The sequence below is a fragment of the Ambystoma mexicanum genome, chromosome 7q, assembly GCF_040938575.1.
Source record: "Ambystoma mexicanum isolate Mex_15411 chromosome 7q, UKY_AmexF1_1, whole genome shotgun sequence".
NCBI lineage: Eukaryota > Metazoa > Chordata > Amphibia > Caudata > Ambystomatidae > Ambystoma > Ambystoma mexicanum.
In genome coordinates this window covers 912,010,325-912,037,983 of record NC_090941.1, presented here as the reverse complement: position 1 = coordinate 912,037,983, position 27,659 = coordinate 912,010,325, and the positions used below count along the sequence as shown (strand labels likewise).

At 41.9% G+C, this 27,659-nt stretch overlaps 1 protein-coding gene across 8 annotated transcripts in view; it reads right to left on the bottom strand.

Moving 5' to 3' along the window:
• Positions 1-27,659, bottom strand: part of DLG2 (discs large MAGUK scaffold protein 2) — a 5,493,568-nt gene that overhangs the window by 268,500 nt on the left and 5,197,409 nt on the right. Inside the window, exon 15 of one of the 8 annotated variants that reach the window (XM_069639852.1) lies at positions 22,100-22,145. The exons of the other annotated variants lie outside the window; for them this stretch is intronic. Coding sequence (XP_069495953.1) covers positions 22,100-22,145 — 46 coding nt within the window. The remainder of the gene's footprint in view (positions 1-22,099; positions 22,146-27,659) is intronic. 8 annotated transcript variants of the gene reach the window in all.

Genomic DNA, 27,659 nt, shown 5'->3' with positions numbered 1-27,659 from the left:
ACCCACACAGTCTAGTTCTAAAAACCAAGCCATGTGGTCTAGTGTTTTGGGTGTGGCAGGCCTAGAACTACTTTCCATGGTACTACTTTACCTGGCCTATATAAACCACACCCTGATTGCAGAACACGCTTCGAGTTATTCTGCAACCCACAGCGTGACGCTCACTGTGTCCAGCTCCTGGTCTTCAGCATCTTCCTGTAATCCTGCAAGAACAAGAACAAGATTATTCTGCCTTACCTGAGAAAACACCATCCAGCACTCATCATCTCAACTGGGCTGCAATCTGTGAAAACCGAGAGAAGAAGAAACATCACTCACCTGTGAGTACTAGCTTAAGGACTTCCGGCAAACCGCTACCACATCTACTGTTCAAACATAGCGACCTGCAATAATGAGAAAGGGAAAAACAATATTAGAACGCGTGCTTCCAAAACATTGAATTCCATGAGTCTTACCTGAATTCCATCGCGCTACGCCACACTTCCCACTGAAGCACCGCAGCAACATCTGCAAAGGAAAAGAGACATATTCAGGTTCGCTTTCAATATTAAACAACCGCACAGCGCTGTAACTGACCTTAACGGATTCCGGGGGCCTGTTTTTCATGGCGCTCTCATCCACTCACAGCACCACAGTGGCCTGTGAGGAGAAGAAGAAGAAAACACAGGTTAGCTTTAAAAGACAATGAAGGTGCTGCGCTTTACGCTTTCTCTTACCTAGAAAACGTGCCTCTCCATCCGGCACGCCATCATCAAGACTTTCGCACCTGAAAAGGAAGGAGATAAAGACATTAACAAATTCCCACCATAAGCAGAACAAAGACTTACAATTAACAAACCTACCTGCCTACCAGCAGATTAAGGGTCACAGCAGGCCTGGGCCCAAGGAAGGCGTACTGCACCAGTGAAGCAACTTGGGCAGCTCGCCAACAAATGTCAAACGCCCCTACACAAGAAACGCAGGACGGATAGCTCACCCTACAAATAACTAAGATTCATTATTCAGCACTGGGGAACTGCGCATCCAGGCTTCCAGATCTCAGAGCCTTCCAGACGCTCCCGGGGATATCAGGTGAGCGTAACAATTTGCCTTTTCAGCACTCACTTTAGGCAGTTGAGTTATCGGTCTCAAATTGGCGGGTACAATTATAGATTGTTCTTGATCTTCTACAACCTCATTCCTACTATTTTGATTCAATTCATCACTTCCCAGTCCACAAGGCACAGACACTCCACCTCTAACTCCAACGGTGTTCCCAGCTGTAATGAACCCTTCTATATAAATCATCTTTGAATGCATCATAGCCAGCAAAGTCATTTTATCTTTCAGTGTCCTTCATGGCTTCATATAATTTCATGAATGGAACAATTTTGATGGTCACCACTAACATTTGGCTGGAGGGTCATTATGCCCTGGTTGCCTTGATAACTTGATCTCTTTCTTTTGAGTTCTTGTTTGCAATTGCTCCTGATTACATGTGTTCACACTCTCCAGATGAGAAGTAGAGGGCTTCTACTCGAGGTGCCTACCAAGGCTGGGATGCAGGGAAACTCTCCCTGCTTGTAATGCTTGATCTCTCCGCCACATTTGATGCGGTGGACCACAGCATTTTGCTGGATCATTTAAAGGATCTGGTTAATGTGGACCCTGGGGCAGTTCAGTGGTTTACATCCTTTCTCACTGATCGTCAACAAAGTGTCCAGGTTGGAGGTTCTCTCTCAGAAATCCTCCTCCGGTGCTGTGGTGTGCCACAGGGATTGGCTCTTTCCCCACTTCTGTTCAATATTTATCTTCGTGCCCTGATGAATATCCTGGAAAAATACCATCTCAGGTTTCACTCTTATGCTGACGATACTCAGCTATGCATCAGATTCGATGATGTAGAGGAAGCTTTTGCCTTGGTTACTTGATGTTTAGAGGAAATAGGTACATGGATGGAAGAAAATTGGTTGTGATTGAACCCAAAGAAAACAGAGGTGATTTTGTTTGGCCCTAAGCATATCCTCGATGGAGAAAAATGTCCCCCTCCAGCCCAGTTTCTGGGATCCAGCCTCAAATACTCCACCAAGTTAAAGAACCTGGGCTGTATTTGGCAGAGTGACTTGGGATGTAATGCCCAGGTCTCAGCCAAGGTTCAATCTATATTCTATAATATTCGCCTTTTGCGCCAAGCTTTACCATATGTGCCCCGAGCAGATCGGGTGGCGGTGGTGGGGGCGTTGGTGAATTCTGCAACGGACTTCTGGCAGGAGCACTGAGTAATCAAATCCATCGCCTTCAAAAAGCACACAATGCTGAAGTGAGACTGGTTTTTGATGTAGCCAAGAACACTCACACATCTGGTCTCTGCCTATCATTACACTGGCTGACACTGGAAGATCGGATCAAATTCAAGACTGGTTGCCTAGTCTATGGATGTTTGCATGGGATGTCAGCAGTATATCTAATAAACAAATTGAAACAATACCAACTGACCCGCACCCTTAGGTCGGAGGATCAACTCCTCCTTGTAATTCCTAGGATGAAGTGTAGATCAAGAGGAGACTGGTGCTTTTCAGTAACTGGACCCAGACTGTGCTATAGTCTCCCACTAAATCTGAGACAAGCTAGCTCACTGATGAGTTATAGAGCAGGTCTTAAAACCTATATTTTTAAGTAAATCTAAAGATTATGGATCCCTGCTCAGTCTATGTTTGTTCTAATACGACCCAGATGGGCTTGCCCTGCTCCCTTTTCACTGATTTATTCCATCTGCAACAGGATATGATTAAGTTCTCTGTGTGCGCGTTTAGAAATGTTTCACAATTCAAAATTGGTTGAGGACTCTACCATTTGCAGCAGCAGTTGTGGTCCCCGGTCCTTTCTTACTCATAAAATTCAGAGACCCCTGCTGAGAAGTGGCCTGATACACACCAGCTTTTAAGGAGTTAGACAGCTCATTACACATATTGATGGTCTTATCAGGGTTTACTCTTTTCCCTAGAAGGCCACTTGCGGTCATAAGGTCTATTCTTTCACTGAAATGATCAATATCCTGCTGCAAAGTGCCAATAATTGGACTACTGTCCAAAGTAATTGGAGCTTCATTCCGCTGCTTAGAAGGAACGCTATTGTTAGTACTTAGTTTTTCTTCAAAGGCTTTGGAGGCAGAATGAATATATGTGTCCCGCTTCTCCGCCATGTGCCACCGTAAGGAACTGGAATTTATTCTAGTTCTTTTCTGGACTGGTGTTCGCCCCATGTGAATGAATCACTATACAGTGTGCACAGGAGAGTTAAACCGTGGGCATTGACTCCCACTGAACCCTCCAATAGCTCACCATCAGTTAGCTCCTCAACTGGGCCACCTGGGGACCCATTTTTCCAGATTCTATTGAGTAAGTTTAAGGTACTAATTTCCGTTCCAACCAATGAACATTTCTCCAGTCTTTATTTGCGGCCCCCCCTTCACCTCCATTTCACAGGTGGATATTTATTCACATTTTTTGTACATGCCAAACCGTGGGAGGCCTTTGATGTTTTGAAATCTGTGAAAGAAGCCTTCTCCAGTGGGTGACAGTGGGCCTCTTCTGCCAACCCCACTGCTTTTGTAAAGCGTTTTTGTATTACTTGCCATGACACCAAAGGCCTCAAAACCAGTCATTGTTTTCTTTAAGGACACACTTCTTTCTGATCCAAAGGGCTCAACACCAACATTCCAGAGCAATTGACTAAAAGGCAAACAGGTATGTACTATGGTTGTCAGGTGGGTAGACTGAACTTGCTTAGAAGAAAGGGCTTGATCATCCAAACACTCCTTTCTTTTGAAAGCCGACTGTAGTTATCATTTTGTGACCTGAGGCGACTCGCTGAAGTTTTCCAGCTCAACACACACAGCAAGCACAGACGCGCTGGAATCAACAAGCTTGGTAAGCCCGGGCAGCGATAGATCAGGTGTTTCTTTTACGATAGTAATTATGCTTGGAGAGTCACAAGAGTTACACATGTCTGACAACTCACCCAGCACTGCCCCTTGTTCGGCACTCCCCTCGGCCAAGATCTGATTTACCGAGGGGCTATTTAAAGTGGTTTAGTTAAGTCTACCAATTCCGGTTTCCCGAAAGCAGCCGCCAGAAAGGGAGATGCTAACAGGGGAGGCGAAGTAGGTGGGGCAGAGGGACAACTGACAACACTGCAGGGGTTTTAGCAATTTTTCCACCAACCGACCTGTCTTCTCCCAACTCTCCTGACTCTGGATGCAATACACAGTCTTCAGCCAGCAAGCGAGTGCTGCAGAGGCTTTGTGTCTGCACCATTGCCTCCCTCACATCGCCTACATCACATTTTTATGGTTTTCTTGCCATATTTAGTGCGGTGTCTGGCTCCATCAAGTCCCCCATCCACTCTGTTTCAGTCGGCTGACTGGCAATGACTGGACTTGGTGCTGATCTCCGCACAGGGGAGTTATAGTTTCCTCAAAGCTGTAGCAATAGCAATATCAACCAAGTCCAAATGCAGCCGTTCAAGCACAGTCAGCACCTACATAAAGATCATGTGGATTTGCTGCAGACATGCAAAGGCTACAGATATATGCTGGTCATCGGATGTCCTTTTTCTAGATGGATCGAGGCAGATCCATGCATGCACCCTTGTAACAGGGTGGTAGTCCTACCCTAAAGAGTTTAAATATTTGCAAAGTAATTTAAATGCAAGCATTGTTTGAACCCTTGTGAAAACACATTTAAGTGGGACATTCAGCGTTTTATCTCTTCAGCAAGCTACTTGAGAAAACACATAGATATTCAAAATATAGTTATACAGCTTTTTATTATTTGGCTGATGTGCTAACCTTTTTACTTTTTTAATGAAAATAATCAATGCAGTATGAAGTTATGAAATTTAAGAAACAACAATATGTTAATGTCAAGGCATAATAAATGCACTACAACATACGAACACCAAGTCATAAGGTGATCAAAGCATCATGAGAACAGATTGAATGAACACATATACGAAAAACAAAAAACAACTCATAAGGTAATCAGAGCGTCATGAGAACAAATTAAATGAACACAGAATAGTAACTGATTTAATGAATTGGAGACTTAGATTAAGGGTCCTCCTCCATGTATGCACCCTGACACCACAAGTCTGGCAAAGTTCCTTGTGCATGAGATGTTTCCAAGATGAAGTTTGTGCGCAGTCTTGTGGTGTGACAATGGACCACTTTTTGTAAATTAATTGTTTGAACAAAAAGCTTTTCTATTAGGCATTACGCATACATTTTCCTCCGCTTATCATCCACAGGCGAATGACTTTAAAGGAGGGATGGCTACATTGCCTACCACTTGCCTTGCATGCTCTAAGAAATCAGCCTGGCTCAGATCACCATCTAACTCCTCATGAGCTCGTCACTGGCCGCCACTTGAGAACCCCCCCCCCTTGCTCCTCCAACTAGGTTAACAACTGATGTTCATAGTGTAGCAAAGACATTAGGTGACGAGATGCATGATTACCTAACAACAATATCTGCAAGTGTTTCTTTCATGTCTCAACAGGTCAGGAATCAAAAGAAAGGGTCAATGAGAGGTGAAAAAGACAGTCAACTCATTGATTCAGAGGATTTATTGAAGCAGCCCAGTCTATACCCAGGTGACCAGGTGCTGGTACGAAAGTTTGTACTCTCTTGGAGTATGCCCCGTCTTAAAGGACCGTTCGAGGTGGAAGAAGTTACATCCACAGATGCCAAGTTAAAATGAAGAAGAGCTTGGCTGCATTTGCACAACACTCATTCAATGGCCAAGAGCAAAGACAAGGAGAATGAAGAGCACAAAAGCACTTTAAACTGAGGACCAATATCTTTCAACTTTTGATAAGGAATAAATAGACTTGCAGTTATTCTGGAACTTTTTAGATAAGAAAAGAAGCACACTTCATCTCTTATGTTACCCATTGAAATAACAATACACACATAATTGTAGCATTTCTCTGCAACACTAGAACAATATTATTATTTTCCTAATAATAATAGCAATCATGTGGGAATGTTTTATGTAAAGGTGTGATTCATAAAGATTTACAGCGTTGTACATTCAGAGTCAAAACAAGATGGGGAGGTTTCAGAATGTAAGAGGCACATTGCTATCAACAAAATCGATGAGATTTCATAGAAAAATAATGGTGATATCATTCTGTGTTATGATTTGTGTTTTCCTCCTAATTATTATGGCATTTCGACATGTTACAAAAAATGATACAGATAATGTGGATGACAATGAAACATTTCCTATTGTCCCCAATAAATGTAGACAGCAGTTTTTATAATATTATGAGGTGCAGTTTACACCAACCATATTTGGGCACAAGTGTGGCTTCAGAAATGGCCTGTAAAGGCCACAGGGACAGTGTTGAGCACAGCAAGTCCGCAGGTTATTCTGCCCGATCAATGCTTGCTAGGACTATTACAAGCTATCCTACGCCATGTCATTGACACCACCAGGCCTTTAAAACTGGCATACAGAACCCTGTGCGATGTTGAGCGCCGTAGATGTTTGGCGACAAAGGAGTGCGGCGCAAAGTGTGAGTACTTGACGCAGTAGTCGATCAAAGCGCAAGTGTGTGACGCCAGTCTCCAAGAACCAAATGCAGAAAATGCTAGTCTGCTGCACACCCAGGGAGCAGCTGGAAAGAAACTGGAAGGTTAAGAAGTAAACAAAAGGTAAAGTGGAGAGTGGAGAGGAAAATAACAAAAAACTAGGGCAAATTACCAAATAAAAAATAAAGGGTAAGAAAGTTATCATATCTCCTACTCCCAAGCATCAAGAAATATTGACTCACGCTCCCTGATATTCTCCCTTTCACTTCCTCACAGACCCTCTTCCTCCAGTTGGGGACTCAGCTTCTATAACATCCTCCAGAAGTCTAAACACACCCGCAAATGAACAAGGAGCCACCTGAGCTTTTTACAAAGCCTCAAACCTTCAGCTCATTACTTTTGATTGGTCACTCAAAATTCTGAAGTTCAAGAGCCTTTATTGGCCTCTTGTACAAATGCGCGTCACCATCTCTGGTTTGTCATTCAAGTTGCATTCAAGCAGTGAGGTAAGCTTGCAGAGGTCCATGATATCTTCTGGGACCCTGCTAGGAAGCTCTAAAGGCCTGTGGCTATATTATGGTGTGCGTGCAGAAATACTCTGGATATTATGGGCTCATTACAAGTATGGTGGTGTGGGAAAAAAGTAGCGGTAACGGATTTACTGGCACTTTTCCCGCTCTGCCATACTTTGAGTTTGGCCCTGGAGTAGGTGTTTTACCTCCAGCAGCATAATGCTGGAGGTAAATCCTCCCTCTTTCCACCAAGAAATCATCAGAATGACTGCTGGTGATTAACCACTGCAGTAATTCCGCTGAAATTCCCCATGCAGTTCTAAGGACTCTACATTTTTTTATATTGCATTTTATTGGATTTAAACAACAATCACAATCAACGAAAACCAAAAGAAAAACAATGTCAAAACATATGCATTCAAGGAACAAATCAGTAAGTGAAGGCATGGTAAGAGTCAATTGGTCTCCACTTGTCGCCCATTCCATCCACAATTTAGTCTTGTGTCTTCGGGCATCATGAAATTACTGGGATTCTCTTTCCTCCCATTTGCCCCATATCTTAGAAGCTTTGGTAGGTCAGCCTCTTGCTTTGTAACCTCTGTGCTCTAACATTGCAATTGTGTCCATATCGTCTGTCCATTGATCTAATGTTGGGGACTCTGGGGTACCCCATTTTTGTGCAATGTTCTGCTTCATCAGTCCTGCGGCCCTGGATTGGAGCAGTCCTTCCCATTTATTAGTAGTGTTCTCGTTGGGGGTACCCAACAACAACACCTTCGGGTCCAGTGTTATATTGTGGCCTTGCATCCTGGATAGTTCATTGCAGCATTTCCCCCATAAAGTCTGGATTTCTGGAGATTCCCAGAGGATGTGTATGAATGTTCCAACCTCTCCCCCACATCGGAGGCAGTTCGGGTTTGGGGCTCGTTTCCAGCCATGCATCATAGTTCTTGGGTAGTATATTCTGTGGAGGATTTTTAGTTGGACCAGGCGGAGTGTGGAGGAGATAGCAAGCTCCCTGGGATGCATTAGGATCTGGATCCAGTCTTCCGGGTCTATGGCTCCCACATCGTCCTCCCATTTGGATTCAAGACGAGGAAGTTCCGGAGTAGCAAAGGAGGACATGGCATTGTATAATATAGAAGTGATTTTAGTAGGGATATGTGTTGGAAGTATATTGCGCTCTATGGGTGCGTACTCTGGAATAGCGGGGTCCAACTGGATGTATTTCCGTAGGGTGTGAGTCAGTTGAGTATGATGATAGCGTTCGGTTGTTGGGAGCTGGAATTTCTGCTGCAGTGTTACAAAGGAGGCGATTTCCCCATCTATCAGGACATCCCCGATCTTTGTGATTCCAGCCTCCTCCCATTTGGGCCATGGACTGAGTTGCCCCAATTCGGCCAGGTTACTATTGTGCCACAGGGGTTGTGCAGTGGTGATCTTGTCTTTCCATCCCCTAAGGACTCTAAATTATTGGAGACTAACACTGCCACCACTTGTAATCAGGTGGTAAATCCGCCAGACCAAGTGGCAGCAACGGTAATTCAGCTGGGCGGTGTTCCGGCAGATTTACCACCAGAATACCGCCCCAACTTACAATGAGGCCATTCCACGCCCAACCTTTCTATCTCCTCCCATTACATCTCTCTCAGTCGTGAAGCTCTGTGTAAAAGCCACGGTGCCAGTCACGTGGTACACTCAGCCAGCAGCACAGAGGTATTTTAAGAATGCAATGGAATTACGCATCACAGTAATCTTATTATAATCTCCTTAGATGAGAGTACTGGTTCCATTGCTTAAAGCTATGCCATTTCTCACTCATTATATGTCAATTAGTTTTTATTTTGTAGAAGAACATTATCCGTCATTATATGCGTAATTCTTGATAGGTCCAAGTTTCATTTTGTTCTGTACTTTTGCAAACATTTATTAGACAAATTGACTTTGTGTTCTGTACATATAATGGAGCCATTGGATTATCATACGGAAATGCAAGAGCACGTCAGAACAAAGTAAGATGCCTTCTATTTTGCCTGCTGTTATACTCCTGGAAAATACTCAAACCAGGCTCCCTTTTAAAGTAAAATGAAGTCCGTGTAGTGCAGTTACTATTATGGCAAACGTGAAGTTGAGTAATTCTGCATCATTTTGGGTTGTCTGACAGGATTGGGGGTGAAACGCGACAGCAAATGATGGGAAATGTCCCCATCTGCATTCCCCAAGGGCGTGTGGGGAAAGATGAGCTGGTCATCACAGGCAGGGCAGCAGCGTGTGAAAAGCCCATTTGACTTGCATGACCCACGCCTGTCCTGTATAGTGTGGCATCAGACGCGCCCTTTTTCAAGGACTGGGACTATATAACGTCTGGTTTAAGGAGGTGTATTCTTCGAGGAGGGTGTGAATTCTGTGCGTTGTTACAGGGAACTCGTCATTGGGCTAGTTTACGGCATGCATCTCTGAGCCCATGCGGTAAGATATGCAGTATTAGAGCTACCACATCGGTGCCGCTTACCTCTTTTAATGAGGGCCCCTATCTGCGTTTTAACGCGTTGGCTGATCAATGTTGAAGAGTGGAAAGGGAAGCGACGTGGAGGGGAGCAGTGAGAGGAGGGGAGTGTGAGAAGCAAGCAGGAGAGTGGAGTAGCCATAGTTTGCCAGAGGAGAGAGGCACTGCGCCTGTGTGGCTCATGGAATCCTGAGAGCCGCCAGGATCCATAGTTACTTCCCCTCATAGTCCCAGGAACCCTGGATCCTGGTTGGCTCCCAGAATTCCAGGATTCCACACTGTTGCTAATATCATCCATTCATGTTGCTCCACAGGTGTACAATCATTACCAAAGCGCTTCGTATCATGTTGTTGATCTGGTGACTTCATGACGCCTGCCTCCGCTCATTTCTGTTTTTCTGCTAATTGATCTTTCGTCCACCTGCACTCATGAGTCTGGCATCTAAGATCTGCTCTGCCCAATTACTCTGCGGCTTCCGGAAGGTCCTAACGCAGCAAAGCAGTGACACATCTATACGCACTTTATACAGGCTGTGTTCTACTAATTACCCCATACAGTTTGTTTACTAGCACCATGTCTGAAAATAAAAAAATACTGCACAACCTACTACTGCTGCTTCTGCTTTTCTGATGCCAACAAACCTGTTCACTCATACCCCCCTGAACTACTCACTGGCATGCATGCTACCACCAGAGGGCACATTAACCTCCATGCTTCTGACGGCAACAGGTCCCTTTATTTGGCATATCATCAAGGTATTATTTTTCAAGGCATGATTACGTGCTTACGTTTAATCGTAACAGCACAGAACAGCTGTTCACTTGTGCACACGTTCTTAAAACAACACTGCGTGCCGTCCCTTTATCCTTGATAGTATTTTAAGTGCATTTGAATGTATTTATTTATTTAACATTACGAAGTTAATTTTTCACAGAAATGACACCCATAGGAATACACAGAGATGAGAGTAGCAGCCCTTTGGAAGGGATCAGCGATTTCATGAATGTGTACAAGTTGATTAAGTGGTTTCCATAATGTGACATAAACCGGGGACAGTAACCTAACTTGGAAATAGACATAAATAAGACATGCCAGAACATGACAACAACATACCAATGTCTAATTATACACACACGTGTGACATAGAAGGGGTCAGCTGTACTCAGTTGGTAAGCAGTAGTGAGATGCTGGCCAATAGATGCTCGTTCCCTGGCTAGTCGGTAGTGCCAGAGTTGTTGGTCTAAATGTATTTCTCTGAGGGGCTAGTCTTAATGTCCGGGTGCGGGGGTAAGGGTGGAGTATTCCATTCGAGGGAGGTGATTCCCAAAAAGGAGCAGAAGCTAGAAGAAACATTGGGGGTGGGAGGGGCTGTTACTGTGGATTTTGCCTGGAACAGTCACAACTATTGAATGTAGTGACATTTTTTTATCCGCATGGGAATGCTAGGTCTAATACAATGCATATGCTAGGACCTGTCCATCTTTTCAGGACCTTAAAACTTTGAAGCCACATACAAGGCTTCTGGCACTCATACTAATCACTCTGCCCATTTCAATTTTATTTTTTTCAGATTTCTCCAAAACACAATTAACTGATTTCATTTACAATCCAATGATACATCAATACCCTATCCACATACACAATTTCCTAGTCTCTGACAGAGTTGGAGATTGAAAAGAGGGGAAGAAGAAGAGAGAAGGTGGGCAAAGAGAAAACTGATCAGGGGATATATAGACGAGAAGCCTAAGAAAGAGAAGAGGGAGTACGAATCAAGATAAGAATGGAGGTGGTGATAGAAAGAGAAACAGAGGAGAAACAGAGGAGAACATGTGAGAAAGAGGGAGCAAAAAAGAAAAGGCGAGAGAAAGAGCGAGGGAGCGAGAGCAAGACCATGGAGGTGCAGCGAGGAGGCAAGAAGGAAGAGAGAGAGAGCCAAGAGGGTGGAGGGGGGAGACAACAAGAAATGAGGAGAACAGGAAAGGCGGACTAGAAAGAGATGAGTGAAAAAGAGGTGAGGGGAAAGATCAGAGGGAGGTGAGGGGAAGACGCCAAATCCTTTATCCTGAGTAAAGTGAACCAGGGCTGCAAAGGTGGAAAGGCCTAATATTAACCCTTAAGGCTTGGGAACAACTCACCTCTGTCAGGGGGGGTGAAGCCTGATAAACCAAAGGGACAATGTGCGTGAAATGGTCTGACACTCCACCCCTGTACAAACAAGCCAAGGCACCAAGGATGGTGGTGCCAGGTATCCAACTAGTCCAGGAGGAACCTCACTTCATCCCAATGAGTCAAAGATGAACCAAGAAAGACCCATCTAAAAGCCAAGAAAGAAGTGTGGTGCACTATGAAGCAAGGGATGGACTGAGGGCTAAGTTCAGGGACACCTGACCAAGCTGTAATGTTTCAGAGTCCTGCCCTGTGTCCTCACATGAAGTCACCTTTTTTCTATTGTACCTGATAAAAGACATTGACCATATATTTTGACTTTGAGTTGTCTATTGGTCCCTTAGCAATGACAGTTCCCAGAATACAGCGGTAGTTAAATCACTATTCTGGCACCTAGGAAACGTTATCACAGGCTACCAGGCTATTTTTCGGGAAGGCTGCAGCGACTACCATAAATGGGCTTCTAAGCCATTACTGGAACCAAATGCCTAAATCATATTGCACCTGTGTTGCAAGCTCTACATTGGATTCCCATATAGGAGCATATTGACATTCAAATTGTCTGCATTTTCCATTGCGCCTGTAACAGAATTGCAATAGTTTCTATGCTTGAAAAACATCACCAATATATAGACATCTGGGCAGATATACTTGTAATCATTTTTTGAAAAATAATTGATACTGGGATTATACCTAATTCATGGCAAATTTCTATCACTATCCCAGTATTTAAAAAGGCCAGTGTAACCTGCCGGAGAACTATCTTCTGTTGGCCCTTACTAATGTGTCTAGTAAAATAGTTTTCACTTTCATTCTCCATGAAATAAAGGCTTGTATATCCCATAATAATATTCTGGATAGAGCACAATCGGGGTTTCGAAAGAGATGTGCAACCAATGATAACATTCTCTTGGTTAACATCCTTATTGAGCAGGCCAAAGTTTCTTAAGGTTTACCACTTTATATCCTATTCGTGGATTTTTCATCAGCATTTGACATGCTTAACAGAAACAAGCTATGGGCAAAACTTGAATGTATTTGGATAGCAGCTCAGCTCCTATACGTTTGCAAGATAATGTATGAAGAAAATAACACACGGGTTAGGCTCAACAATTGTGGTCTTATGACCGATCAGATAGCTGTCAGAATGGGGGTAAGGCAGGGATGTGCACTAGCTCCAATTTCTTTATGGCCAACTTTGGGGACATTTTTATTGAAAAACATAATGCCTTCCCTAAGATTGGTATTGGCAATACCTACAGTGGAATAGTGCTGAGGCCATCTGCAATAAGGGTTTGAAAATAAATCTTGCCAAAACCCAATATCTGGCTATAGGTCGCAAACAATATAAAAAGTCCACCATATCCTGCTCCATAGGTAATATCAAAAGGGTATCCTCATATAAATACCTGGGTTACGAAGTTAGCTCTGGTAAAGCCAAAGTGAATGAGATATTACAGCAGAATAGGAGAGCCAAGGTATTGGCCAACCTAGGCAAGGTTATGTTTTTCTCTAAACAGACAGCAGGATACAGTCTATATGGAATCCGCCCCATTTACATGCAGAAATTATCTGCGGCTTTCCTCTATGTGTTAGAGTTTTCTTATGCGGATTGCTCTGCTTGGGCTGATAAAATTGAGGGAGTAATCTGGAGAAGAATACTTGGCCTAACTAATGACATGCCTATTGAGGCTGTGAGAAGAGAATTGGGATTAATCTCATTATCTACTCTAATCCAGCTCAATAGAGCCAAGTTGTATATCAAGGTCATTCATGCAGGACCTAATTTACTCCTATGTGTTGTGCAATCTGCTCTAGAAAGCGGAATACGTCCTGTAATGAACAAATGTAAGGAAATGAATGAGCTTTTCTTCACAAAAATAGGTTGGACTCCGTGCTGGGAGCATGGTGAAAGTGGCATGTTAAAGTCATTAAAAAACAGTGCAGAAAATTTTGACTGGGTAAAGAGCCGAGAGAAGGTTGCTGGCACAACCTCCCTTCATACCTTTTCCAGGATGTTTTTTTGGTATAAAGAACTTTAACCTTACTTAAAACTTATCCCGTCAGTTACAACTCGCCGAATATTCATGAATATTAGATCACATTGTTTAAATGTGCTGGAAATTAGAGGTGCATGGTCTGGTATGCCAGTGAAAGATAGGTCATTTAGAATTTGTTGTGAAAAAAACGAAGTTGAATCCGCAAGACATGTCCTTACTAAATGCCCCTCTATGAGCCATGTCTATGAATGTTACTTTTCAGAATATGTGGGATACCTTAATTGCATAACTTGTGAATGTTTCTGGCTGAGATGCTTGGCAGGACAGAATAGGAGTTTGATCATAGCCCCCAAACAAGTTTATAAATGTGTGGATAAGCATTTGAGAAAATTTGAGGATGATGTAAAATTGTTAGTTGAGTTTTAATTTGTTGATTTTATATGTGATGAGGCTGCAATCTATTCTGTTTTCTTCTCATTTAAGTATTTTTTCTTATTCCCTTTTATGATTAGATGGGAGTAGATTTATTTGAATTTATGTGAAGTATAGTTTTATGTGTGTTTATGTATGAATTTGCTCTCTTTCTGTTTTTTAATGGTTCTTTGTTTGCATATCCTGGTGACTTCTTTTGTCCTTTCTTGTATATGTAATGAAGATAATGTTTCATCTGTGTAAAAAATGTATAACTATATGCTCAAATAAATAACATACACAAACATAAAAATAGATCAGCTCATGGGCTCCAACAGGAAGTACTAATATGCAACAAAATTCTAATTAAGGGTGGTCCTTCAGCTTTTTGGCACCATGCCTTTGGAACTAAATTTCAGCCTCCCTTAGTGAAATATCCTACAAAAACCCAGATTTAATATTTGAATAGCAATGGCTCCTCATATTCCTTATACTATTTATTTGGATAGTGGTTAGGATTGCTGTGTAAATACAGGTCTACAAGGGCTATCTGACTGCTAGCTCCAAAAGGCCATATATGGATTATGGCCAATTTAGAAACACCAGAACAAGAAAACATTGGAACATTATGTCTCATCCCATTTAGAGGGCAGGTGTAACCTCCAGTCACTGAATCAAGAGTTGATTCTGTTATTAGTTTATTAGATAGGAGAGCAGAGATCAGAAAGGCAGATGTTACTAGGGAAGAGGAGGACAGGTGTTGAAAATTCTAGCTTGAAAATGTAAGAAAAAGTAAGGCTCAGATAATCGCCTAAAATAAAGTTAACTGAGAAAGGCTTTCCGGAAAGAGCAAGACAGGCACCAGTTACAAATTATGTAATTTATTGGAGATGTCTGACTCTTGCTCACTATCACAGAAAGAATGGCAGTTGAATTGCCCTTCTTGTTCACTGCTAAGATAAAGGGTGTTAGTGTGAATTGTAAATAGATGTGTGCTTACCCAAGCCAATTTTTCTTCAACAAGGTAAAAATGTGCAATCATTCCCAAGGAATGTGCATTGAATTTAAAGCCTGACTTGTCAGTGCTGAAAGCAAGACTAAGAACCAAACTAGAACTATGCCACATTTGAAAAAGACAAGGCACAGACTTTCGGAATGCAGCCAGAGTTGATGCGCTGGTTCCCAAGTACAGAAAATATAAACTGCACTCAAGTAGCACAGAATACTATTTTCATTTTAACCAAAAGAATGTAAAATGTAGGGTAGAACCAACCCTTAATTTAAAGTTCCTTTGTATTCTGCCATGCATGTACTTCACTCTGAATCACTGTATTTAATTTGAAATTAACATACCTAGGTATATTGTTAAGTAGTAAAGGGCCATTTTGAAACTATGAGAGTTCTCATTTCAGAAACACCTACTCAGAAAAGCAGAGTATAACTAAATTAAGAGGCCATACAAAGGCTGTGTCTATCAGGTGTAAGCTGCTTCCAAAGATTATACAAATCCATACAGTGAGAGATGGTCTTGAGCCCAGGACTTCAAAGAGGCCTGTGAACATTTATCAAACCATAGGCTTCATAAAAAACTCATAAACTAAATCCGCGTGGTAGTTTATCTGATTTTCATGAGAGGCCAAAGACATTTTGATGTTGATATTTTGCAAAAGGAGTACGTAGGAGATGCATCAATGGTGCCCTCTAAAGGATGAACGGAACATTTCTTCACTTCCAAACTGGATAGGAAAGTATGTGTACCTGTTAAACCCAGATATTTCATCTTTAAAAGAATCTGTGATGCAAGGTCAGATTAACACAAAACACAAAACTACCAAACCATTTAAAGATTGACATAGGGTTCTATGTATCGATCAGAGGAAAAATACCAACAATGCATATTGCCTGAAATAGACACAAAGCAATGATCCACATATTCAATTGTGCACACTGATAGCTAGATTCCTATGATCTATATTTTATTAATTGTGCATGTTCACATGCAATGCTACATTTAAAAAATGAAATAGCTATTTTTATATTAGGAGTGGATTCCTTCCCTCCCTTTCTGTGTATTCATGTGGAAACCACACCTAGCCACAAGGCAGAGAAGGAGTCAAACAATATATAATTGCATACACATGGATCATCAGGATTAATATGGAATATTGGGAGGAAGCTAGGAGGATTTTTGGAAACAACTAGAGATGGCTGAGCCGAGCAGAGCCCATTTGGATGACTGACCATTTGCAGACTGGAAACCAGCCCATTGAGAGCAGAATGACCACTCCATGCTGGAAATTGTTTTGCATCAGCTAGCTGAAAAGAAAGATTGCCGAGGAAGTATTTGTAGAATGACTGGTTCCCCTGCTGTTTCTCCAAATTAAGACATCACATTTAAAAAGTGATTAAAACCCAAAATGTAACTCCCAAATTGCCCATGTAGACTGTCTAAGGTAAATATTGGGAGAATAGAGGCCTGTGAGTCCAGGAGAATGCATTATGAGAACAGGAACAGAGGCACAATGCATTCAAAATGCCCTGTGTTTTCCCTTTTGAATTGAATATAAAGTAATAGGTAATTTTCTTAAAACTAATGTATTTTTGTACTGAAAGGGGGAGATTTAAAATGTAATGTAACTTTGGTGCACTTAAATGCAGCCTGTTTTTTAAGCTCAATACCACAACTAAATAGAACCCTTGATCCACTCTGACAGATATTTGCCAGGCCATAGTGAGGTCAACTCACTATCACCTAGTGAGATATCATGCAACGTTCTGCATGCCGGGGTGAGTCTAGCTATGAATTATATGTTTGTGAAAACAGAAAGTAGCACCGGGAATGCATCCCATTGTTAGAAAATAGTGTTAAACATCTGCAGTCCCTTATCTTTGAAAGCACAGGCAGACCTTTGTGTAAGGTGGAAGTGAAGGGGGGTCATAACATTATACATTTTCCTGGGAAAGATCACCTCTTCAGGCCACACTTGTGGGGCTAATGAAAAACTCAAGTAGAATACGTTGAAAGCAATACACACACATAGGTGTATTTAAAGCTGTACACACAGCTGTATTCAATGTCACGTACACATATAGATTGAACGTAGCACATTAATGTTCCATGAAAGTCATACACATATGTTCATTCAAAGCTGCAAATACATATTCTGAGATGATCACACACATATGTGTTGATCTCTTCTTTCAGCTGGCTCCCTCCTATGGAACAGCCTCCCCTTTCCTCTTTGTGTTGAGCCGGACCTCATCAAATTTTGGAAGCTCCTCAAGACTTTCCTTTTCACCTCCCCTTCCATCCTTCCCTCCTCTGCTAATCTCACTGTCACTGTGATTGGTGACCAGGGCTTGCATGTGTCCTACGGGGCCCTGGCCTCCCACACCCAATCCCCTTCAGCCTCTGCCTACACAGAACACTTGCCTGACACTTACTGGCCATCGCCACTGTAGGCCTCCACTTAGCCATTTCTTTATTACAGCAGAAATGTCCCTAGCACTTCCTACTTGGGGCACTTACACCTGCCACTCACTAACGAGCACTGGCACTCCAGCACTTACCCCCCCCCCCTCCCTCTTTCCCTCTCTGCTCTCTGCACTTGCATGCTCTGAATGCTCACAAGGTCTAGCAGGATCGTCCAGTGTACTCATTTGTTTTCTATTCCATGTTCCCTCCATGTTGCCCTGTGGGTGCTTTGAAACACAATTTACATGTTGTATAATTGCCTAACAAATGCACAATAAATAAATAGTGTGGGAGTCATTGAAAGTATTGATTTCTAATTCAAACCTGCAGGAGCCAGATGCAAGCTGCCCATTGCCTACATTTAAATGAGCTGCACATACCCTATATATTCACTATCACACACTTGTGCAGGGGAGCCAAGAGAAAGTATATGTGTTGATCAATGTATGTTTAAAAAGCAAGTGACTGGAAATTGTTCTAATCGACAAATGCCTAAACTGGTCGTAAAGCGGAAATGTTATCATTGAAATAGATTTGGTGTTTAGATAGAAGCATTAGACATGTTTAGAGTTCCTAATATCCTTTTGAGAATATTTTTATATTTATATGACGTTGCTTCGATTGCTTGTGTAAAAACAGTGGTGTGATTCGTATAGGCAGGTAAAATTAGCTTGAATGACAAATTGCAATTGAGCCTATAACATTGTGGTGATGTCCATGGTGTAAAGCTGGAAACCACCTTAGTTGAATTACTTTATTCTTTTAGATACATCTTTGATTTTGAGAAAAATGCTGTCTGTTTAATTGCTGGAATTGTACTTTGGGACTGCACACCGCAGGGCATGAAATCAGGTAGGTTGCACTAGCAGAATCTGTGCATTAATAACTAAGACAAAGAATTCTACTCAAGCTTAGAGATGCAAAGAGGAAAAGCGTGCACATTTTTTTTTCTTTAAAGACTACCAAAAAGCAAGAGCATTTTGCAGACACGACACAGTTAACCTCTGCTTTTTGTCTGCTAGATTTCAGAGGTATCTTCCTGATTACTGTTCGATGTAGAGGCCCTTGTGGCCTTGAAAGCTGATACACACATATATAGAATTGGCCAATAAAGGCATCATTCACCCCTGCAAAACATTGTGCATTTTTGTTCCTTCTTGCAAAAGAAGAGGAAAAAGAACACACTGCAGTGTTTGGCTAACATGGTATTCCTACCTCTCTCGTGGGAATAATTGCATCTGTTGTTATTGTTATTAAAGCTATTGAGGCAGGATATAGATGTTTTCTCAAATATGAATCTGACAAAATGACTTTGTTCAGATGTGAAAAGTTTGGAGTGATTGGTAGAAGTGGATGAAGTGGCTGCCGCTGTAGGTTGCCTACACTTGGGGAAGCCGTCAAGAATGGATGGGTTGCCAGTGGAACTCTTGGTGTTTTACACAAACAATCTGGAGCTAAAGCAGTGTATACTGTGCAACAAGTGCATTAACATTAAGTCATGTTAATGCACCTTTTAGCATGGGATTGGATCAATGCATGTGTTAACTTGTTAATGCACTTGATGGCATGATAATGGCATCATGTTACCACCGTATTCGCAAACCCAACAAAATCCACACCCAATGAGGACATTCCAGACCCATTTCACTATTGGAAGTATAGAAAAAAAAAATTGACAAAACATTGTGGTAGAATTCAGGAACATTATGGGGTAATTCTCAACGCCCAGGCAGGGTTGAGGGATGGAAGTATGAGACGAAACATAGCAGGCAGTATTAACACCTACTTTGATGTTCAATGTTCCTTTGACTGTGTAAACTGGACCTATGGACACATGACCTGATTACAACTGTGGGGAAAGTGTTGGAAAACAAGCAGCTTCCACATTGAAAAAGAGCATACACCTTTTATCTGGTGCAAACATTGCAATGACGAATACTTATTATCACCAATACAATGTTTGCCATAGCGATAAAACTGAGCAAAGGTGCACTTGCACCAATGAAAACGTTCTGCAATACAGACCGTGGTGTGCCAGATGCACACGTCGGAGTTTCATCAGAGTTCCCTTGAAGGGCAACACATATGTTAGGTTACTGTAGTCACCCCAGTCTGCAGTGTTCTCTAGACAATATATAGCTACAATCATGTCTGTCTTAAATTCAGACGTTCTTTCTTTTGAAGTTTGACCGATCATGCTACGCCCCTGTAAATCAGAGGGGCTGCATTTTAGATAGTCTGATCCTGTGACTCTTGCAATTGCGCACTGCCTGCCCACAGTGGAGTAACTTCGCTGAAAAAGTTGGGGGGGACATGACATCTGAAGAAAAGGTGCCCCAGCCAAATGAAAGGGGACAAAATGGTGTGCCATGAAAGTTGGGGGAACAAACACCCCTGTCCCCCCCCTAAAATTATGCCCATGCCTGCCCACCATACAGCCTTAGAACTACAGGAGCCTTCTGCCGATGGACGGGTATGCTTGGCAGCTTGCATGAGTGTGATTGCTGAAGCTTACTCCACTGGAAGAACTTCAGATGTCTCCACTGCGAGAACCAGGAATAGATCTCTTTTTCTTATGACCATCCGGGGCTCTAGCAAGGATGCAGGATGAATTTCGAAAACTCGTGAACAGCATCTCGTAAGAGATCTGAGACATTGGGCTTCATTACGAGGTAGGAGGTAGCCATGGTGCTACTAGCACCATGGCTACCCCCTTACCGCATTCCGGGTCCGGGTTCCCGAAATAGGGACTTATCGGGTCATTCCAACCTTGGAGGACCCGGTAAGTCCCCATTCCGGGAACCATTCCCCATTCCCATTCGAGCCCCCATAGGGCTCAATGGGAATGGGGATGGAGCTAAAACGGTACCGCAATTTGCGGTACCGTTATTAGCTCTGAAGTCCCTTAACGGGTCCCTTCCATAATGCCTGGTAAAACCAGGCATTAAGGAAGGGACCCACTAAGGGACCTCGGAATAGGGTGGTAAGGGATTACCGGCACCGATGTCCTTACCGGTGCCGATAATCCCTTACCACCTATCTCGTAATGAGGCCCATTATCATTAAGTGCATGGATTGCTTAATCTGAATTAACACATCCATAGAAAGGTGCATGTGCAGAAATAGACATGTGCGCTTGTTAGAGAAGCAACGTCCTCGACAGTATCTTTGTTGAATGCTGCAACTGATAACGGTTTTATTTCATCCTTTTTTTAACGCAATACTCACTTTAGGGTTTATCGTGAGCCAATGAAAATAGGAGCCTGACTAAGAGTCTCCATTAATATGACTGCAAGCACTCCAATGAGGCACTATTCAATGTAACAAAGTATCCATTTCAGAGCATTTCTGTTATGCTCCTGTTGCTACCATAGACCTCCCAGACCTGTATTCCATGCATACTCTTACACCTTTACTATTCATTATCATGTGCGTCTTTTTAGAGAGCAGACCTACCTTCTGGAAGCAATGGAGCGTTGATTGCTTTACCTAAGGAAGTTTACTGTGACAAGTCTTTTTTCCATTTCTATGAGGAGAATTACCCACTGTGGCTTTCTTTGATACTCATTAGCTCGGAGACCAGCATTTGATTAAGAGGTCTAAGGGTCTTCAAAAGCTAATGCATTGTACTACTCAGTATATTATCACAACGTGAATTTTGTTTAAGATTTTAAAATGAAGGTCAAATGGCATGTTGATACATTGACTTTGCAATTAGTACAGTGCAGCCATACTTCAGAAACATCGGATTGTACAAACTGCAATACATTTAGCACAGGGTATTTCCTACATTTGCCTTTAGAGCATTTGCTTTCCTGAATACATTGAACCTGAGTTTTAGGTATTCCACAATATTGTTGTAATATAAACTGAGATACAGTGAAATCATAAACAAGACTGCTGTTAACTTTAGACTGCTACCTGTATGAGAAGGAAAGATTAATGTCCTGGAGGAAAGATGTTCTTATTTCTGGAACCACTACATCGCGATTCAATCCATTGAAAACCTACCAGCATCTCTTGAGCTCTGAGGAAGATTGCTATGTGTACAGGAAAACACTACTTCATAGTGACCTGTGAGCATGAGAGGCGTGCATTGTTATTTTAGTTCAATGAAGAGAGATGCCTGAAGAACCCTTCTAGGCAATGGAATAAGTCATCAGCGAGTCATTACGCTAACATTGAAACAGAATGTAAAGCATCAAGCCGGAGGAGTTATCACCACCAACATAACACAGCCTTGTTAATTAAGCTTCAATTTTTCATGCATAGCAGAATTATCAAAACGTAAATACAGTTTTTAGTACATTCATAATCTTGCAACCAAGCTCTTGTCTGTGCATGCTGAGAAGGAAAGTCCCCTCAAAAAATAAAAAAACAAATCAATGGAACATTTAAATGAAGAAAAACAGGTAGAAATGGGAGAAGTCACTTGACCATTCCAGGGAACTTACTCAGGGTCTTCGTTCCATAACCGTCGTCACCTAATCCCTGGATGTCCTGCATGGCCGGCAGCCCCCAGAGAGAAAGCAATGAGAGAGGAAGAACAGGCGCAGAAGAGGAAGGAAGACGTCAGTGGACTTTAAAATGGATCTGACTACCCTGACGGACCAGGTCAGCTGAGCGGTCTGGATCCACCTTCTCCTTTGATACACAAGGTCATCGTGATCAAACTTTTGGGACAAATTTTCACAGGACACAGTGACCTTTTTTCTTGCCAAGGGAATCATTCCAAATCCAAATTCCCAATTCACATTTAATGAAGCCTAATTGACATGGAGGCATATACTTTATGTGTGCATAATTTGAATACCTACATATAGTAATAATTCTTTTACAGGATGACACACAATGTGGCTGTATATAATTGTAATTGCTCAGATGGATTTTTGACAATCTGTAACCATTAGAGAATTTATTGAATTATAACAGTGACTTACAACATATCAGATATAGTAACGATCTGGAACTGGTGCTGCATGGAACATATTCACTCTAACACCCTGACATTCCGGGACAGCAACATGCTAGAACACGCGTGAAGTAAATGATGTAACCCAAGGAGAGCTGCTATAATGCTTCCAGTACTGTGTATTTCACAGCGCAGATGAGACGTGACCTGAGACTCGATTGCGGGCACGTTTCCACAATTGTAAACACACTCAAATGGAAATCTACACAAATGGTGCAGTTGCCATGCTTCCTTGAGACTTCAGTGAGTGAGGGCAAAACCGGACCATTTAAGTGCCTTTAATAAATATTATTACATTATGTTTAAGGGTGTCAAAATTCCCCTGATGACTTAATTATCCATTAGGTACTCCTCTAGCATATAAAGGGGCTTCCATTGACTTCTTTGGAAAGTGCATGAATGCCCACATGGGATTAATGGTTTGGGTCTATTTGACCTAAACCATTTGACCTAATCACATTTGATCAAATTTAGTTGACCTTATTTTAAGTCTAAAATGCAGGGGTGACATCCCTGCAAACTGCCCACTTCCCCTCAACCTAATCTATAGCCTTACCCGCCCCCATATATATATATTTAATTAGATTTGACTCAAAAATACCATCAAATGTTTTAGGTCAAATGTTTTTAGGTCAGTGATGCTAATACGAGGATTAATACACTCTAAATGGGAGCCTCTTTAAGAAGCAAGGAATGTAATCATTCAGTGAGTTTCCATAGTGCTGAAAGGGTGTGCAGTCATAATGTCGACATCAATAATGTCGACAGTCAAAATGTCGACAAATTAATGTCGAAAAACAATAATGTCGACAAACAAAAATGTCGACATTATTCGATATTTTTTCGACATTAATTTAGTGTATGCATAAATAAATAAATAAATATATATATGATGTGTTGAGTATGAGGGGTGGTTGGGGGGGTGTGGGGGGGTGGCAGGGGGGTGTTGGGTGAGGGGGGGTTGGGGGGGGGACCCCCCCGGTGTGCAGTCATAATGTCGACATCAATAATGTCGACAGTCAAAATGTCGACAAATTAATGTCGAAAAACAATAATGTCGACAAACAAAAATGTCGACATTATTCGATATTTTTTCGACATTAATTTATTGTATGCATAAATAAATAAATAAATATATATATGATGTGTTGAGTATGAGGGGTGGTTGGGGGGGCGTGGGGGGGTGGCAGGGGGGTGTTGGGTGAGGGGGGGTTGGGGGGGGGACCCCCCCATAGTAAATACAATTTTTATTTATTTAATTATTGAATAAATAAATAAATAAATAAATAAATAAATAATTGGTATGTGCTGAGTATGAGGGGTGAAAGGGTGGTTGGGGGGTGTGGAGGGGGGGTGGCAGGGGGGTGTTGGGTGAGGGGGGGTTGGGGGGGGGACCCCCCCATAGTAAATACAATTTTTATTTATTTAATTATTGAATAAATAAATAAATAAATAAATAAATAAATAATTGGTATGTGTTGAGTATGAGGGGTGAAAGGGTGGTTGGGGGGTGTGGGGGGGGGGTGGCAGGGGGGTGTTGGGTGAGGGGGGGTTGGGGGGGGACCCCCCCATAGTAAATACAATTTTTATTTATTTAATTATTGAATAAATAAATAAATAAATAAATAAATAAATAATTGGTATGTGTTGAGTATGAGGGGTGAAAGGGTGGTTGGGGGGGTGTGGGGGGGCGGCAGGGGGGTGTTGGGTGAGGGGGGGTTGGGGGGGACCCCCCCATAGTAAATACAATTTTTATTTATTTAATTATTGAATAAATAAATAAATAAATAAATAAATAAATAATTGGTATGTGTTGAGTATGAGGGGTGAAAGGGTGGTTGGGGGGTGTGGGGGGGGGTGGCAGGGGGGTGTTGGGTGAGGTGTTGATAGTTTTAAGGGTTTATAGTCATAATGTCAACAAAAAAAAATGTCGACATTTTTTTTTCGACATTATGACTTTTTACATTAAAAGTATAGAATGTCGACATTATTATTTTCGACATTATTTTTTCGACATTTTTGTCTGTCGACATTTTTTTGTCGACATTATGACTATAAACCGACCCCCCCATAGTAAATACAATTTTTATTTATTTAATTATTGAATAAATAAATAAATAAATAAATAAATAATTGGTATGTGTTGAGTATGAGGGGTGAAAGGGTGGTTGGGGGGTGTGGAGGGGGGGTGGCAGGGGGGTGTTGGGTGAGGGGGGGTTGGGGGGGGACCCCCCCATAGTAAATACAATTTTTATTTATTTAATTATTGAATAAATAAATAAATAAATAAATAAATAATTGGTATGTGTTGAGTATGAGGGGTGAAAGGGTGGTTGGGGGGTGTGGGGGGGTGGCAGGGGGGTGTTGGGTGAGGGGGGGTTGGGGGGGGACCCCCCATAGTAAATACAATTTTTATTTATTTAATTATTGAATAAATAAATAAATAAATAAATAAATAATTGGTATGTGTTGAGTATGAGGGGTGAAAGGGTGGTTGGGGGGGTGTGGGGGGGCGGCAGGGGGGTGTTGGGTGAGGGGGGGTTGGGGGGGGGACCCCCCCATAGTAAATACAATTTTTATTTATTTAATTATTGAATAAATAAATAAATAAATAAATAAATAAATAATTGGTATGTGTTGAGTATGAGGGGTGAAAGGGTGGTTGGGGGGTGTGGGGGGGGGGGTGGCAGGGGGGTGTTGGGTGAGGTGTTGATAGTTTTAAGGGTTTATAGTCATAATGTCAACAAAAAAAAATGTCGACATTTTTTTTTCGACATTATGACTTTTTACATTAAAAGTATAGAATGTCGACATTATTATTTTCGACATTATTTTTTCGACATTTTTGTCTGTCGACATTTTTTTGTCGACATTATGACTATAAACCGACCCCCCCATAGTAAATACAATTTTTATTTATTTAATTATTGAATAAATACATAAATAAATAAATAAATAAATAATTGGTATGTGTTGAGTATGAGGGGTGAAAGGGTGGTTGGGGGGTGTGGCAGGGGGGTGTTGGGTGAGGGGGGGTTGGGGGGGGGACCCCCCCATAGTAAATACAATTTTTATTTATTTAATTATTGAATAAATAAATAAATAAATAAATAAATAAATAATTGGTATGTGTTGAGTATGAGGGGTGAAAGGGTGGTTGGGGGGTGTGGGGGGGGGGTGGCAGGGGGGTGTTGGGTGAGGGGGGGTTGGGGGGGGGACCCCCCCATAGTAAATACAATTTTTATTTATTTAATTATTGAATAAATAAATAAATAAATAAATAAATAATTGGTATGTGTTGAGTATGAGGGGTGAAAGGGTGGTTGGGGGGGTGTGGGGGGGCGGCAGGGGGGTGTTGGGTGAGGGGGGGTTGGGGGGGGGACCCCCCCATAGTAAATACAATTTTTATTTATTTAATTATTGAATAAATAAATAAATAAATAAATAAATAAATAAATAATTGGTATGTGTTGAGTATGAGGGGTGAAAGGGTGGTTGGGGGGTGTGGGGGGGGGGTGGCAGGGGGGTGTTGGGTGAGGTGTTGATAGTTTTAAGGGTTTATAGTCATAATGTCAACAAAAAAAAATGTCGACATTTTTTTTTCGACATTATGACTTTTTACATTAAAAGTATAGAATGTCGACATTATTATTTTCGACATTATTTTTTCGACATTTTTGTCTGTCGACATTTTTTTGTCGACATTCTGACTATAAACCTGCTGAAAGAAACATAATGGCATTTTGCCTTTACTCATGACAGCAATAGTTAGCTGTGTGCAGAGGCGTTGCTGGGGGAGTTTAGGGGGTTATAGCCCCGAGTCTTTTAGTTGTAGCCCCGGATAGAACCTCAGGGGCTACAACCAAAAGGCTATAGCTAGCCCTGAGTCCCACCAATCCCGACATTCGCTTAGCCCCTGATCTTTTCCAGACCTAACAACACCCCTGCTGTGTGTTACACCAATCTGCAAATTGCCTAATTGGAAGCCAGTGTACTGAAATGCATGAACAATAGGCCCACCAGGGATGTGATATTTGGTGGAAACCAATGCACTAGATCTCTTCAATGTAATTCCATGTTCAACAATCCGGAATTAGTAGGCTAACGATGAGAACCTACCCTGCTGAGAAGTGAACACAACACGAGGTTGCATCGTTTTGCTTTTCACATGGATTTGGATGATCCGGAATTATTAGGCTAACGATGAGAACCTACCCTGCTGAGAAGTGAACACAACACGAGGTTGCATCGTTTTGCTTTTCACATGGATTTGGATGATCCGGAATTAGTAGGCTAACAATGAGAACCTACCCTGCTGAGAAGTGAACACAACACGAGGTTGCATCGTTTTGCTTTTCACATGGATTTGGATGATCCAGAATTAGTAGGCTAACGATGAGAACCTACCCTGCTGAGAAGTGAACACAACACGAGGTTGCATCGTGTTGCTTTTCACATGGATTTGGATGATCCGGAATTAGTAGGCTAACGATGAGAACCTACCCTGCTGAGAAGTGAACACAAGGTTGCATCGTTTTGCTTTTCACATGGATTTGGATGACATTTGTAGATTGCCCCTGTACTGTCGGGGGGAGATCACTGAACGGTGAACAAAATTGACCCATCTTCTTGAATCTGGGCCTGATGAAATGAAGGAAGGCGTTAAGCTGCAAAATGAAACTGAAAACATCAGGGGACGAATGATTACAACATTTGTGGTTGGTGCAAAATACTTGCTTGGTACTAACTTGGATTTAGCGGTTTGTGCCATATTACAGCATTTAAGCACTCTTATTTTCCATGCTCAAACCTTTCGTTGTTGAATTGGATGGATTGATGTTATCCTGTATATTTTGTAAAACTGCAGCATGAATCCGCTCTTCGCACTGAACACACTACTGCATAACTTCACAGAGCCAAGATATTGCTTAAAAAAAGGAGGCTTCTGGAAGCTAACAGAAGCATTAATAGTCTAAGTTCCACGGTCAAAAGAGGTCCTGACATTTGGGTTCAACATATCTAAGATACCTAAGCTTCTGGGC